Below are 12,322 nucleotides of genomic sequence, written 5' to 3' on the forward strand. Positions count from 1 at the left end.
AGACATCAGGCAGAGAGCGAGCACGCACACTTTGGGACCCCCACCCCCCCGGCAGCCTCTCCTGCCGGTCTGGGAAGCCGAGGAGATTTAGATCTGCGAGGCTTTCAGCCATCACGTGTTTAAATAGTTGATATAAAACCCCGGCGCAGGGGATCCAGGCGGGGGGACTTAAAGACCAGCCCTCTCCAGGGACCCTTTTGTTCAGCTCTCAAACATAAGCACCTTCTCGCCTCGCCAGGACTTCAGTGGCAACTTGGCTAAGCAGGAAAAACCCGACTTCGGGAGAGCCGCCCCCGGCTTCGGCAGCTCTCCGAAATGTCCCGCTCTTTCTATGTCGACTCCTTAATCATCAAAGACTCCTCGAGGCCGGCGCCGTCCCTGCCTGAGCATCACCACAGCCAGGACTTCTTCATCCCTCTCAGCATGCCTTCCCCCCTCGTCATGTCGGTGTCGGGCCCGGGCTGCCCGTCCCGCAAGAGCGGCGCTTTCTGCGTCTGCCCGCTCTGTGTCACCTCGCACCTGCACTCGTCCCGCGGCGGCGGCGGCGGCGGAGCCATCCCGCTGCTCAAGAGCCAGTTCCCCGGGGGCGAGGCCCAGTGCTGTCCGCGGGCCGGCCACGCTCACCACCCCCCGCAGCACCCGCCGCCCGCCGCCTCCGTGCCCGCCGCCGCCGCCGCGCTGGGGCACCCGCAGCATCACCCACCTGCCTGCGCCTCCACCACCTACAGCGTCAGCGACCCCCGGAGGTTTCACTGCCTCGGCATGGGTAGGAGCGCCGCGGCCGCTGGGGAGGAGCGGGCGGCGGGAGAAACTGTTCTCCCGAGGGTGTCCTCGGTCTTTTCTGTCTCCTTTCTCCTTCTCTCACCTCCCTTCCTTTCCTCTCGTCCCACTGAAGTTGTTGCTTCTCTCTCGTGCAGGAGGGTCCGATTCCAGCCAAATTCAAAACGGGAAAAGGATGAGGACAGCTTTCACCAGCACCCAGCTCTTGGAGCTGGAGAGGGAATTCTCCTCCAACATGTACCTGTCCCGGCTGCGGAGGATCGAAATAGCCACCTACCTGAACCTGTCCGAGAAGCAAGTGAAAATCTGGTTCCAAAACAGGAGAGTGAAGCACAAGAAGGAAGGCAAAGGCACCCAGCGAAACTCGCACGGGAGCTGCAAGTGCAGCACCAGCCAGGGGCACTACCCCAGGTCAGAGGACGAAGAGTCTCTGTCCCCCTCTTCGGCTACAGAGGATAAAGAGATCTCCCCGCTATAAGCCCGTCCCGGAGCTACGCTCCCGCCGCCGGTCCCGTCCCGGAGCGGGGTGGCGGCCGGGGGGCTCACCTGGCACCGCTGCCCCGGGGACAACAGCCCGCAGACCTGCAGCGGGATGGTCCTCCCCGGCAGGGGAGTTCATTTTTCGTCCCTTCGCAGTGATAGAGAGAGATATAAATATATTTTTGGGAATGTAAATGTTTTAGTCGTGAGAATTCAACTAAAACGTTATTTATGTAACCCCAGGAGCGGGCACCTGCTCTTCCTAACGTGTAAGGCGGGACGGGACTCGCACGGCTCAGGGTGCCTCCCCCCGTCTTCCCCTTAAGCAGTTTAAAGGAAAAAAAAAAACGACCCGTATTTGGAACCGAAAGACCAAACGCTAAAAAACTGAAAAGCAAACAAAACCCTGTAGGGCTGAGAACCTCCTGGACGGACTTCTTAACAAAAACAAGGAAAGAAATAAAGATCAGACATTTGGGGTTGGGACGGCGGTTTGCTTGTGAATAATTTTATATAAAATTTATATTTATATTTATTTAAATAAATGAGATCAGACAAGAATTTAACTTTTTTTTCTCCTCTCTCCCCTCCCCCGAAGCCCAGCCCGGTCCCAGCACCGAAGGTGGCCTGGCTGGGGCAGGGTGCGCTCCGTCGCAGTCCTTTGTACGGTGAAAGCGTTGGTGTGTATGTGTCAGACCTCCGTAAAGACTTAGAAATAAATGCCATCGGCTACTAACCCGAATATGTTTTCTGTTGCCCTGCGACTCGGGCCGGCGGGGGGCGGGGGAGGCTGCGGGACCCCTCTCCGGCCGAGCGGAATGCAAATGAAGCCGCTTTTCTGAGCGGAGCAGCTTTGTGTCGCTCTCCAGCCGGAGCCAGCGCACGCCCTCGCCGCGGCTGACAGCTTTCTCCCGTCTGCTCGGGGACACCCGCTGCCGCTGGCCCCGGCTCCTGCCCCGCCGAGGGGCTGCCTGCGCACCTCCGCCCTTCCCCAAGCTGAAACCCCGCTTAGCTTATCCCGGGGTGTTACTCAGAAATTTTGTTTTATTGTTTTCTTTTCCGCCGGGACAGTCTCCTGTCTTTTCGGTGTTGGATTCTTTTTGGTGTTGGTTTCTTTCAAGTGCCTCAGCCGGGCTCGAGAAGCAGATCCAAGAGCAGATCCGTGAGCAGATATGCGAGCGGACCCGAGAGCAGACCTACTGTTGGGATGGGGCTGAGCCAGGGTTGAAGCGCCCTGCAGTCGGTGCTGGGCAGCATCCAGCGCAGGCCCCATCCTGCCTCTTAGCTGCCCGAGCTCTTTCAGGGAGTGGGATGGATTTGAGGCTGGTCAGGCCTAAAAGAACCTCTTTATAACTGTTTCCCTAGTTCTTGCAGTCCTGGCTGGCAGCATATGAGCAGATCAGAAGTGCCTCCTGCACAGTTTGTTATTCCCCACTCACACCTTTCCCCTGGGTGGGTTTCCCACTAACCCTACCTACACCTTTGACTTAAGCATCTCAAACTATTGCAAGACGTTTTAGGCGAATAAAATTCCCTGAACAATCCCTATATTTCTCGTGTTTGATCCCTATCCTCCAAGCTTCAGCTGAGGAGTACATCTTTAATTTCACCTGCCTGCTCTGCTACCTGTTGGATAATTAATAATAAGCCTGGTGGGGGGTTCTGCTGCAATGTGAATACCCCAAGCACCCTGGGTGCTGGAGAGACACGCAGCCCAGCACAGTGACACCAGCTGCTTACTTGTCTTGGAAGAGAGGTCAGGTACAAGTACAGATCTGGAGTGGGATGAAGAAGGGCTGGTGGGGGCACTACCCCACAGCCAGGACTAGCTGCAGGGCTAGAAGCAGAGGCAACGCCTAGCACCCCCCACAAGTATGACAGGAGAGGAAAGGAGGGGCAGGACTGAAGTTTCTAGCCTGGACTTGGAAAACAAGGACAAAATCTCACTCTTCCATGTCATGGCTATTTCACCGCCTCAGCTGAAGGCCTTTACAGAGACCAGCAGCCCACATTCCAGCTGAGCAGATGGGGATATTGGCAGTCCCCTCGCTTGCCAGGCTGGGGAGACCAGAGGGCCAAAGGCTCATGGGCCTTGTGACTTTCTCCTAGAGGTTCACAGAGTGCCCAGCTGAGGAGGGTGTCTGCTCTTACCTTAAAATCTGCTGAGATGGACTCTGGTAGCGGTTGTTCCTCTGCTTCAGTCTAGCTGTTTCTATCTAGCTTGTTTCTATAATCTCACTGTCTTTTCCAACCTAGAAGCTCTAGGAGGAGGTGTTAACAACTCAGAAGGTCCTGCCCACCCTCTAAACGGTGTTCCTGTCTTGTAACGGGGGAGAGCCAACAGCCCTGCAAGCAGCTTGGGAAGGCAAAGCTATGCTGGGGGAGAAGAAACACCACACTCTTGGAAACCTAAGACTGGATGATATTGCAAAAGTGAAAGATATTTTAAAGCTGTAGAGATATTTCTTGGTAGAACGTATCTATTCTGAGTGTAAATTTGTGGAAATATGGACCTCACTGAATAAATGGGTATTTCCCTGTCCTTCTAGAAGACACACAAGAAGAGATCGCTTCATCTCAGTATTTAACAATGTCTTAAAAATAAATGGAAAATGAAATTAGTTGCTATTTCTTGTAATAATCCATCTTTGCATATATCATTCAAAGCTTGAAAGGAAATAGTGGCATATTATTATCACATAACAGGTATATCATTGAGAGAGTTGCTGTCAGCAGAGTTCTTTTTATTTCAAAGTAAATGTTTCATGTTAAAAATTCTGGAAAAGCATAATGATGCAATGGTTTGCCCTGACATATCTTAAAAGGTTTGTACAACCAGCTCGGCCTGAACCTAACTTTGCGGAGTCCAAGTTGGTGTGACAGGAGGATTGCCGGAAGGTGTACATACTCTCAGTTGCAGTAAAAATATCATAAGATTTCAAAGTCCAGCATTCATTAGTTAGAAATTTAGGCAAATGGACATAATGTATTGGGGTTTTTCTTCTTTTTCCTTTCTTTCTAATCTTTTTTTCTCACATAAAGTGTAAGATTTCCCCCCCACTCATTCAGTGCCCAAGACAGGCAGTGCTCAGCTCCCTAGTTTATATTCCTCTTACCGTTAGTTTTCTAAGAAAATAAAGATTGTGCGATCGCTCTGCTTATCTCTTTGCCACTTACCCTCATCCCTTCATAACTCCTAAACCCTGTGATCAGTATAAACCAGCCAGCTGATATGACAGCTCTGCGAGGGTCTCCAAAATGCTGAGTTCCTACAAGCTCTGCAGAGCTCAGCAGTGGGCTGGTGGGGACAGACCCCAGAGAGACCTCATCTGCCACCATCCAGTCTGGCAGACACTGAGTAACTGGGGAAGAGCAAGGTGTCTCTTGCCCAAGAGTCTGCTGGAAGAGGATGTCTACAGGGAGAACAAGATGTTATCACAGAGGCAGACCCGGAGGCAAAGACTGTGGTCAGCAACAAGGATGGGAAGAAGCTATAGAGGAGGCTGAAGAGCTTGGGGGACATGGGACAGCACCTACGTAACTTTTTCCTTTTACCTAGTGGGTGTGATCCCAAACCGCCTTTGTTGCCAGTGCGGTGAATACGAAAAAATGCAACCCTCTTATTCTTCCTCGGTACTTGTCACGACGATGTTCGAGAGTACTGCAAACACGGCTGTATTTAGCTTTATCACTCCCATGGGAGCAATACATTTCTTTCTGTTTAGAGGTCGAGAACGAAACCCTGGAGAGGTTCAGCCCGCCGCCGCAGCATTGTCCTCGCACTCCATGCAACTTCCCAGCCCTGTACCTGGTTTTAGGTCAGGATATGACCCTGGCACGGTCTCGACGTACTCCAGCTGCAGTTACTGCACTTACTGCCCATTATGCACCAAATGTGCCGGCTCAGAGCTGTCAGGAAGAGAGAGAGGAGCACGTGGCGGCTGCTGAATCCTCCCGTCGTGGCGTACCTCGACAGCAGGGGAACTGCTTGCTCCCCGGCGTGGCTCTTTCAGCTGGAGATGCGTGTCCCGGGTGGCTTTCAGCTATGAGACCGGCCCCAAGGTGAGGTGCTGGTCACCCCCCGAGCCTCAGAGTCCCCCGGGAGCGGAGCCCCGAGGGGAAGGGCGCCTGAACCCCTGCGTTTGCACCAGGGATGCGAGTTATGCGTGTGCGAGTGACCCCGTTACCGACCTTCTGTAACGGAGGCTTGAATGAGCAAACATAGAATTCCTACAAGGAAGCTTCCCGCTTAGGCATTTATTTTCTTCTTTTACTTCGATTTAACACTTTCCAATTAAAAAAAAACCTCGGAGAAGGAAAACATCCGTCTCGAAGAGTCTCCCTGACCTCGGTCTGCACCACCGAGATCCACGGCAGAGACCTCTCCGGTTGCGAATTCCCTGCTGAATCTGCTCCCATGCTTTGATCGGTCCTGTCTGCTTGCCCAAGGGCAGCTCACTTGGCAGCGCAAAAGGCTGCCGGCTGCTCTCTCCAGTCCTGCTCCGGGGTCCCCCGGGAGCTTCTGAAGACTTTTGCCGCTGTCGGAGCTCTTACCGCAACGCCCATCACCAGCATCTCACACCTCGGCCTCGGACTCGCGGTGTGGCAGGGGCACCGTGGCAGGACACGTCCCACGCCCGTGTCTCGGGGTCAGGGACCCCCCGCCCAAAGGGCTCAGCCGTCCCGGCTGGGTCCACCCTGGGGTGGACAGAGAGGCTCAGCCCCGCCAGCCTGGGCCAGGGAGGGCATGGAAAGCGGGGCTCACAGAGCAGGGACCCCGACATCCAATCAGGGGACTGCGGGAAACTCTTCGTCCTCAGCAGCATCTTAGGGGGGGGCGGGGAGAAAAGGGACACGGACGACACGGGACGGGACACGGGACTGGCAAGGAGAAGGGACTATCTAGATAACACCTCCGCATTCACCTCTAGTTTGCACTAATTTCCTCCTCTCCCGCTGCCCTGCCCCTCCGGCATATCGCCCCGGGAGCGATTCCCCGCTGCCTGGCGCTGCCCCTGCGGGCACCGACGGGCGAAACTGCGGCGACTCTTCCCGGCGCCTCGGCTGCTGCCCGGGGCGAGGCGGCTCCGCGGGCAGCGCTCGGCTCCCTCCTCCTCTGGCACGGGTCAGCCGGTGGTTCATCCGCAGGACGAGGCCGCAGCCGGAAGGATCAGGCCCGCTCCGGAGCTTCTGTCGTGCCTGGAGGGGTAAAACAGCCAGGAAAGGGCTAATCCCTTTGCCTCCGCCGGGGAAACCGACGAGCATCCTGCCCCATCCAGGCTGGGTAAGGGAGCGTTCCCTTCCTGGATCTCGGGGGCCTGGGACTGACGGCACGCAGTCCCTCGGGCGAGAATCGTGGAATCATAGAATCACCAGGCTGGAAAAGACCTCTTGGATCATCGAGTCCAACCATTCCTGTCTGCCACTAAAGCATGTCCCTGAGCACCTCATCTACCCGTCTTTTAAATACCCCCAGGGGTGGGAAATCCACCACCTCCCTGGGCAGCCTCTGCCAGTGCCCGATGACCCTTTCTGTGAATTTTTTTTTCCTGATATCCAGTCTGACCCTCCCCTGGAGCAGCTTGAGGCCATTCCTCTTGTCCTGTCCTCTGTCACTTGGCAGAAGAGCCCAGCTCCCTCCTCTCCACAACCTCCTTTCAGGTAGATGCAGAGAGCAAGAAGGTCTCCTCTCAGCCTCCTCTTCTCAAGGGTAAACAACCCCAGTTCCCTCAGCCGCTCCTCGTAAGACTTGTTCTACAGCCCCTTCACCAGCTTTGGACCCGGCCATCCAACCGCTTTTCCACCCAAACCCGTCCAACACCCCCCTCCCCCCACATTATTATTATGGGAGGGTTTTTTAATGTCTTCGCGGCTGCTCGACCGGGGTCCGGGGGTAGCTGTGAAGGTTTCAGGTAGGAGCGCGGTAAGCGCGGTGCCAGGCTCAGAGGGAACCGCAGCCTCCGCGCAGCTCCCGGGATCTCAGCCTTTGGGAGAAAGCCCGGAGAAGGCTCGCAGCGGCGGGACCGGTGGCTGCGCGGGCGCAGAGCCGTGCGCGGGGCAGCTGCCGGGAGTCCCGCATGACAGCGGAATAACAAACAGCTTAAATCCGATGTGCCACTCAAGAAACCTCGGGGCGTGTGTCCTTGCCGCAGCGCACTCAGCCCTCGCAGTGAAAGCGCCGATTTCACGCAGGATCTGCTCCGCGCCCCTCTCCGCCCCCCTGCGCGCCTCCCAGCCGGTCCCGCTCCGGGCGATGCGCCTCCCCATCGACCCCCTCCGACCCCAGCCGGCGTATCCGGGGGGATTTAAACTATTGGAAGAGAACCCGAGGAGATTCGAAGCGCCCGGGAAAAAAAAATAACTAGTTTCAGATTAATGAAGGAGTGACAATTTCAAGGCTAACGTTGGCACTGCCCAAGCCAGAGAGCGGGGAGCTAGCCGGGCTTTGCTTCATATTGTCTACTTTTCTGAAGAGCAGACAAAGATGGATAGAGAGACATTGAAAAGCAGGAGGCGTATTTCAAGCCGTTCAATAAAGAGAGTTGTCACTTCAAGACAAGAACCATAGTGCTTTGATGACTTTGTATTAGCATCACCGTTTCAAATAAGTGACTCTACTCTTTTTGCGGAATTCACCGAGTTTTAGTAGATGGCACTTCAGTGGAGCCTCTTTAGAGAGGAAAAAGAGCTTGGAACTGCGGGGCAAAAAACTCCTCTTCGGGCTGGTTTTGCAAAGAAGATTGCCGACCTGGGGCTGATTTTTCTTTCCGTCCTCACACTGAGGAGCCTCGGTAAAAACAAGGTTTACAATTTACGTGGAACCACGGTGCGAAAGTGAGAAAACTCGCCGGCCCCGTCTGAATGCAAAGAAAGAGGCGGGGAGATCCCGAAATCATAGAAGCATAGAAGAGTTAGGGTTGGAAGGGACGTTAAAGATCATCTAGTTCCAACACCTCTGCCATGGGGCAGTGCCGGGGGAAGACTCAGACCCCGCCGACACAAGGGTCCTTCTGTTAAAGAGCGTTCTGAAAGCATAAACATTGAAAATACAGTTGTATGTGTTGAGAATAAAGTTGTATGTTATATATTCCCACCCGGCGGGGCCAGGTTCCCACGCGTGGCAGCGGGGCCGGGGGTGCTCGCAGCCCCTCCCAAGTCTTGTGTCTCCCCCGGGTGAGATTTCCCTACCAAACCCAAGGATTTTTAAATTTTATTATCTTTTTTTTTTTTTTTTTTTAAGATGGGGACCCCCGACCGCCGCAGCCCCCCAGGCTTTGAAGGCACAGCGAAAGGGCTTCACTGTGGGTTTGAGCGAACCATTTAGTCACTGTTTCATTAGGCAGTATTTGAACCTTGCAACATGTGGTAATTTCTGGGGCAAGCTGAAAAGGGGGGATTATGTAGGAGGGACACAAGGAAATTAGCTAACGGTTAATTTAACTCGTTTTCTGGTAGAATTTTCGATACATTCCTAATTGACTGAGGAGGCAGGTGAAGTCTTCAGTTCCAGGCAGACTCATTCACGGTGAGAATAAATGGCTCTTTTTCAACTCACACTGCTCACAATATATCATCAGGGAAAAGACATGCAATGAATATGTTGATTCTTTTTTATTATTATTAATGGAATTACACCCTGCTACGCAGGTGTGAGGGTAAAAACCTATACCGCGGTGAAATCAGATTAACAATGAAATGAGAATTTTATTAGTTTTCTATGTCGCATAGACCTGGATTTAAACTGTCAAAACAAGAAACAAGAGGAGGAAAAAAGATACTTTGAAGGCAACAGTGCCAATCAACAGGCTGAAGTAGTAGCTTGATATCCAAATGATAATTAGCCGTAATTCGTGGTGAATATCCACACTCCACGCTATTTGTATCATATAGAGAATGTATGATTAGCTTATAATGGCAAATCTCTCTTGAGTCCGGGGTTTTCCAATTAACCCTAATCACCTCGATTTGCTATGAAACGAGAACATTTGTTCACGAGGTCCAAGTTGTAATAAAACTAAATCGTGTCGGAAATAAACCCTGGCTGGGGGGCTCTGGCCGGGTTCGCAAGCCCAGCCGGATCGGAGTGTCTCGGGGGCGTTTGGGGATCAGCGAGACAGGAGCTGCGAGTCTGTACCGGGCAGCTCCGGGGAGCCGCAGCCGAGGACGACCCTGCACCGGGAGCAGCGCCTTGGAGGTGGCTCCTCACCGGGAACCGGGTTGGCCCTGACCGCGCTCCGGGCACCGGTGGCGGCGGTGCTACCTGCGCGGCTTGAGGAGAGGTGATGGGCGCAGCCGGGCAGGACGGGCAGCCAGGGGAGCCCGCACGTCTGCCAAGGGTCCCTTTGTAACCTGCTATAGAAAATGCAGCTATTCTGCATGACAAAGCCCAATTAAGCTCGCTATTCAGGACCTCTGCAGCTGGTAGCCCATTGGGAGAGTGGGAGGAAACGCGAATATATTAATTATGAGAAGGGGCGGTGAAAAAAAGCCCAACTACCCCGTTTCTCGGCTGAGCGTTGGGTATGTTTGTTTGGTTTTTGATGTGTCAGTCCCGTTACTTCTTTAGGTACGTATATAGTGGGAGGCGGAGGGGCGGGTGGGAGCATCCCCAGGGGCATCCCGGCCCCGGGCTGTCTGCGAAGAGCAGCGAGGGCGGCTGCCTGCCGGGCTGCAGGAGCGGGTGCAGGCTCTGCTAAAACTGGGCTTTAATCAGCTACCAAAGCGGTGGATTTTCTCTCTCCTTTTATTTATTAATTGTCACTCAACAGGGGTCAACTGTGAGCCTGCCAAAGGGCTTTCGCAAGCTGAGGGGCATGAAACCCCGGGGAAGACTGAAGGCCAGTCAAAGAAGAGAAAATACAGGAGACATAGTGTTAAGATTGACCTAGATGAGGACTTTTCAGTTTTACCTTCCAAAGTCAATGGGCCGTAGTACATGCATGGTTACGGTCAGTGTGTAAAACACAATTTCAGACTCTAAAATCCATAGTGTTTGAGAAATGTATCTTGCAGGACACAGTCATCTTACTCTAAATAATACAATTCTGATAATAGCAAATGAGTTTTAGTTCAAAACTGTGCTTGAGATCACAGTCTTCAACCCTGACTACAAACGCATGGACATGACCAAAGATCTTTCCCTTTTCTTCTGTAGAAGTGCACAGTGGCACAAGTGCTCTCAGTCTTCTCAAAACAGCATGAAGTTCAGGCCAGAATATGGTCAGCCATACAAGCAGAAGATGCAAATAGCATTGAGCCCAGAAGTACGCTTGCTGTAAGACATGCAATGCATTTGAAAAAAAATTTGGTATTCTAATGTTTTTCCAGTAGACTTACATTATAACTAACCTACCACCATTATCCCATTTGTCTCGGACAGTTGTCAGAGCAGTCATGGCCTCATACCATCTCTGTTGCTACAGAAAATCAAGCAGACACCTCCCCTTTAGGTACCACAAAGGAGTGATACATTGTTTTTTTCCTTCAATTCCACTGAATGGCTAGTCCTGGCTTTTATGTGTGTTCTGGAGTGTGTAGACAGAGATGCTATGCTGACTTTAATTAAACCAGTAATAGCAAAAAACATCACAAAGTCTTTAGACTCAGTGGAATACAAGAGAACTGTGTTGGTGAGTCAATCTTGCTTGTATAAACTGTGTTACCTCTAAGGGGCAGCTGGGATGGTAGCAGAAAAAACTGCTACTTGATGACATCAATTTCCATGTTGCTATCATCATTTTCACCTCCTCTCATAGTATTCTTTTTTTTTTTTTATTCAGTCAAATGAAAGATGAATTTTAATGGGTTGATGGACAGACATTGGAAATTGTTTTTGGTTTTTTTTTTGGGGTTGGGGTTTTTTTTTTTAGCAGGACCTGCCAATTTTTCACAGGCAAAAGGTACCACCTCTAGAATCATTGTATTAAAATGCTGTTGCCATTAAAAATGAGGTTTTGGGTTTGCCTGTTTTCTCTTGAGAAAAACATTTTTCAAGATCTGATTTGTTTTTTGTAATTAGCGCTACACTGAATGGGCTTAGCAATGTATGGTTTAATAGATCGTGGCAGGTCAGTTCACTGTGTTTTCAGCAAAAGCTGTCCAGTACCAGTAAAGTTGTCAAGTTTGGGGTTTTTTTTCTCCTTTCCACTTGTTATTAAGTGTGAGCAAGTAATTGCATGCACAGAAAGTAACTCTCAATTTTTTGTCTTTTCTTAGACAAAGATAAGATTCAGTGGGTTCCAAATGCAAGTCCATCTGGGATAGGCTGCCTCAGCATAGGATTGCCTCTTGAGGCTTTTAAATGAACAGATATTTTTATTTTTAGAACTAATTTTCAGAAGAAGTTTAAGCTAGAAATTTGTCCTAGGGAATTAAGTATGACCTTCAGGGATAGCTGCAATCATAGATGAACAGGAGAAGAAAGAAAATCCCATTTAGTTGAAGACCTTTTACAAAACAGACACCAAGTCCTTCAAATACCTTGATTTAGGACTTGATGCCTTGAGAAATATTTGGGAACAAGACTAAAATCTTCACCTCTACACTTGGAGGGCTTCTTTATTGCATACTATCAGTGTAGGTAATGAGGGCATCAGATGCTTGTCCCTACAGAGGTGGGAGTGTGTGCATCTCCTGCCACCGTGCTGACCTCATCAGCTGCATTGATGCTGCTGAAACTGGAGCATGAATGCTGGAGCTCACCATCTTGAGGGCACTGACCATTGTGCTCATCAGAAAAGCAAAGGGGGCAATGCTGCTTTTTGAATTGAGGGAAACCATGTGAAAGCAAATGAAAATGAATCCTGAGAAACATAGTCTGTCAGGATGATGCTCATCAGCCTTGTTTATGCTGGAATCTCATGAAAGAAGCCAGCACTGTTGCCACAAAAGATGGCCTTTGCCTTTTGTTATTCCCTGCCTCTTCTTCTCTGGCCTGTCCCACCCTTTGTATTTGTTTCTCTCCTATGGAAACTTCTCTTTCCTTCATCCTATTTCTTGAGAAGTACACGAAACCAGAGGCTGTGCTCAGGTCATCCTATTTACAGTGCTGCATCTGCATGGG

At 51.5% G+C, this 12,322-nt stretch overlaps 1 protein-coding gene across 1 annotated transcript; it reads left to right on the forward strand.

Moving 5' to 3' along the window:
* Positions 1 to 279: 279 nt before the first annotated feature.
* On the forward strand, positions 280 to 1,408 carry GSX2 (GS homeobox 2). Its single transcript, XM_054066002.1, has 2 exons — positions 280 to 766; positions 918 to 1,408. The coding sequence occupies exons 1-2, from the start codon at positions 316 to 318 to the stop codon at positions 1,256 to 1,258; spliced, it is 792 nt and encodes a 263-aa protein (XP_053921977.1). The 5' UTR covers positions 280 to 315; the 3' UTR covers positions 1,259 to 1,408.
* Positions 1,409 to 12,322: the final 10,914 nt, after the last annotated feature.

This window comes from Cuculus canorus, chromosome 4 (assembly GCF_017976375.1).
Source record: "Cuculus canorus isolate bCucCan1 chromosome 4, bCucCan1.pri, whole genome shotgun sequence".
NCBI lineage: Eukaryota > Metazoa > Chordata > Aves > Cuculiformes > Cuculidae > Cuculus > Cuculus canorus.

What these genes read in the sequence shown, in the direction of transcription:
- GSX2 (XM_054066002.1), top strand. Translation starts at nt 316, where the DNA reads ATGTCCCGCTCTTTCTATGTCGACTCCTTAATCATCAAAGACTCCTCG. An exon ending in GTTTCACTGCCTCGGCATGG is followed by an intron (nt 767 to 917) that starts GTAGGAGCGCCG and finishes TCTCTCGTGCAG; the next exon opens with GAGGGTCCGATTCCAGCCAA.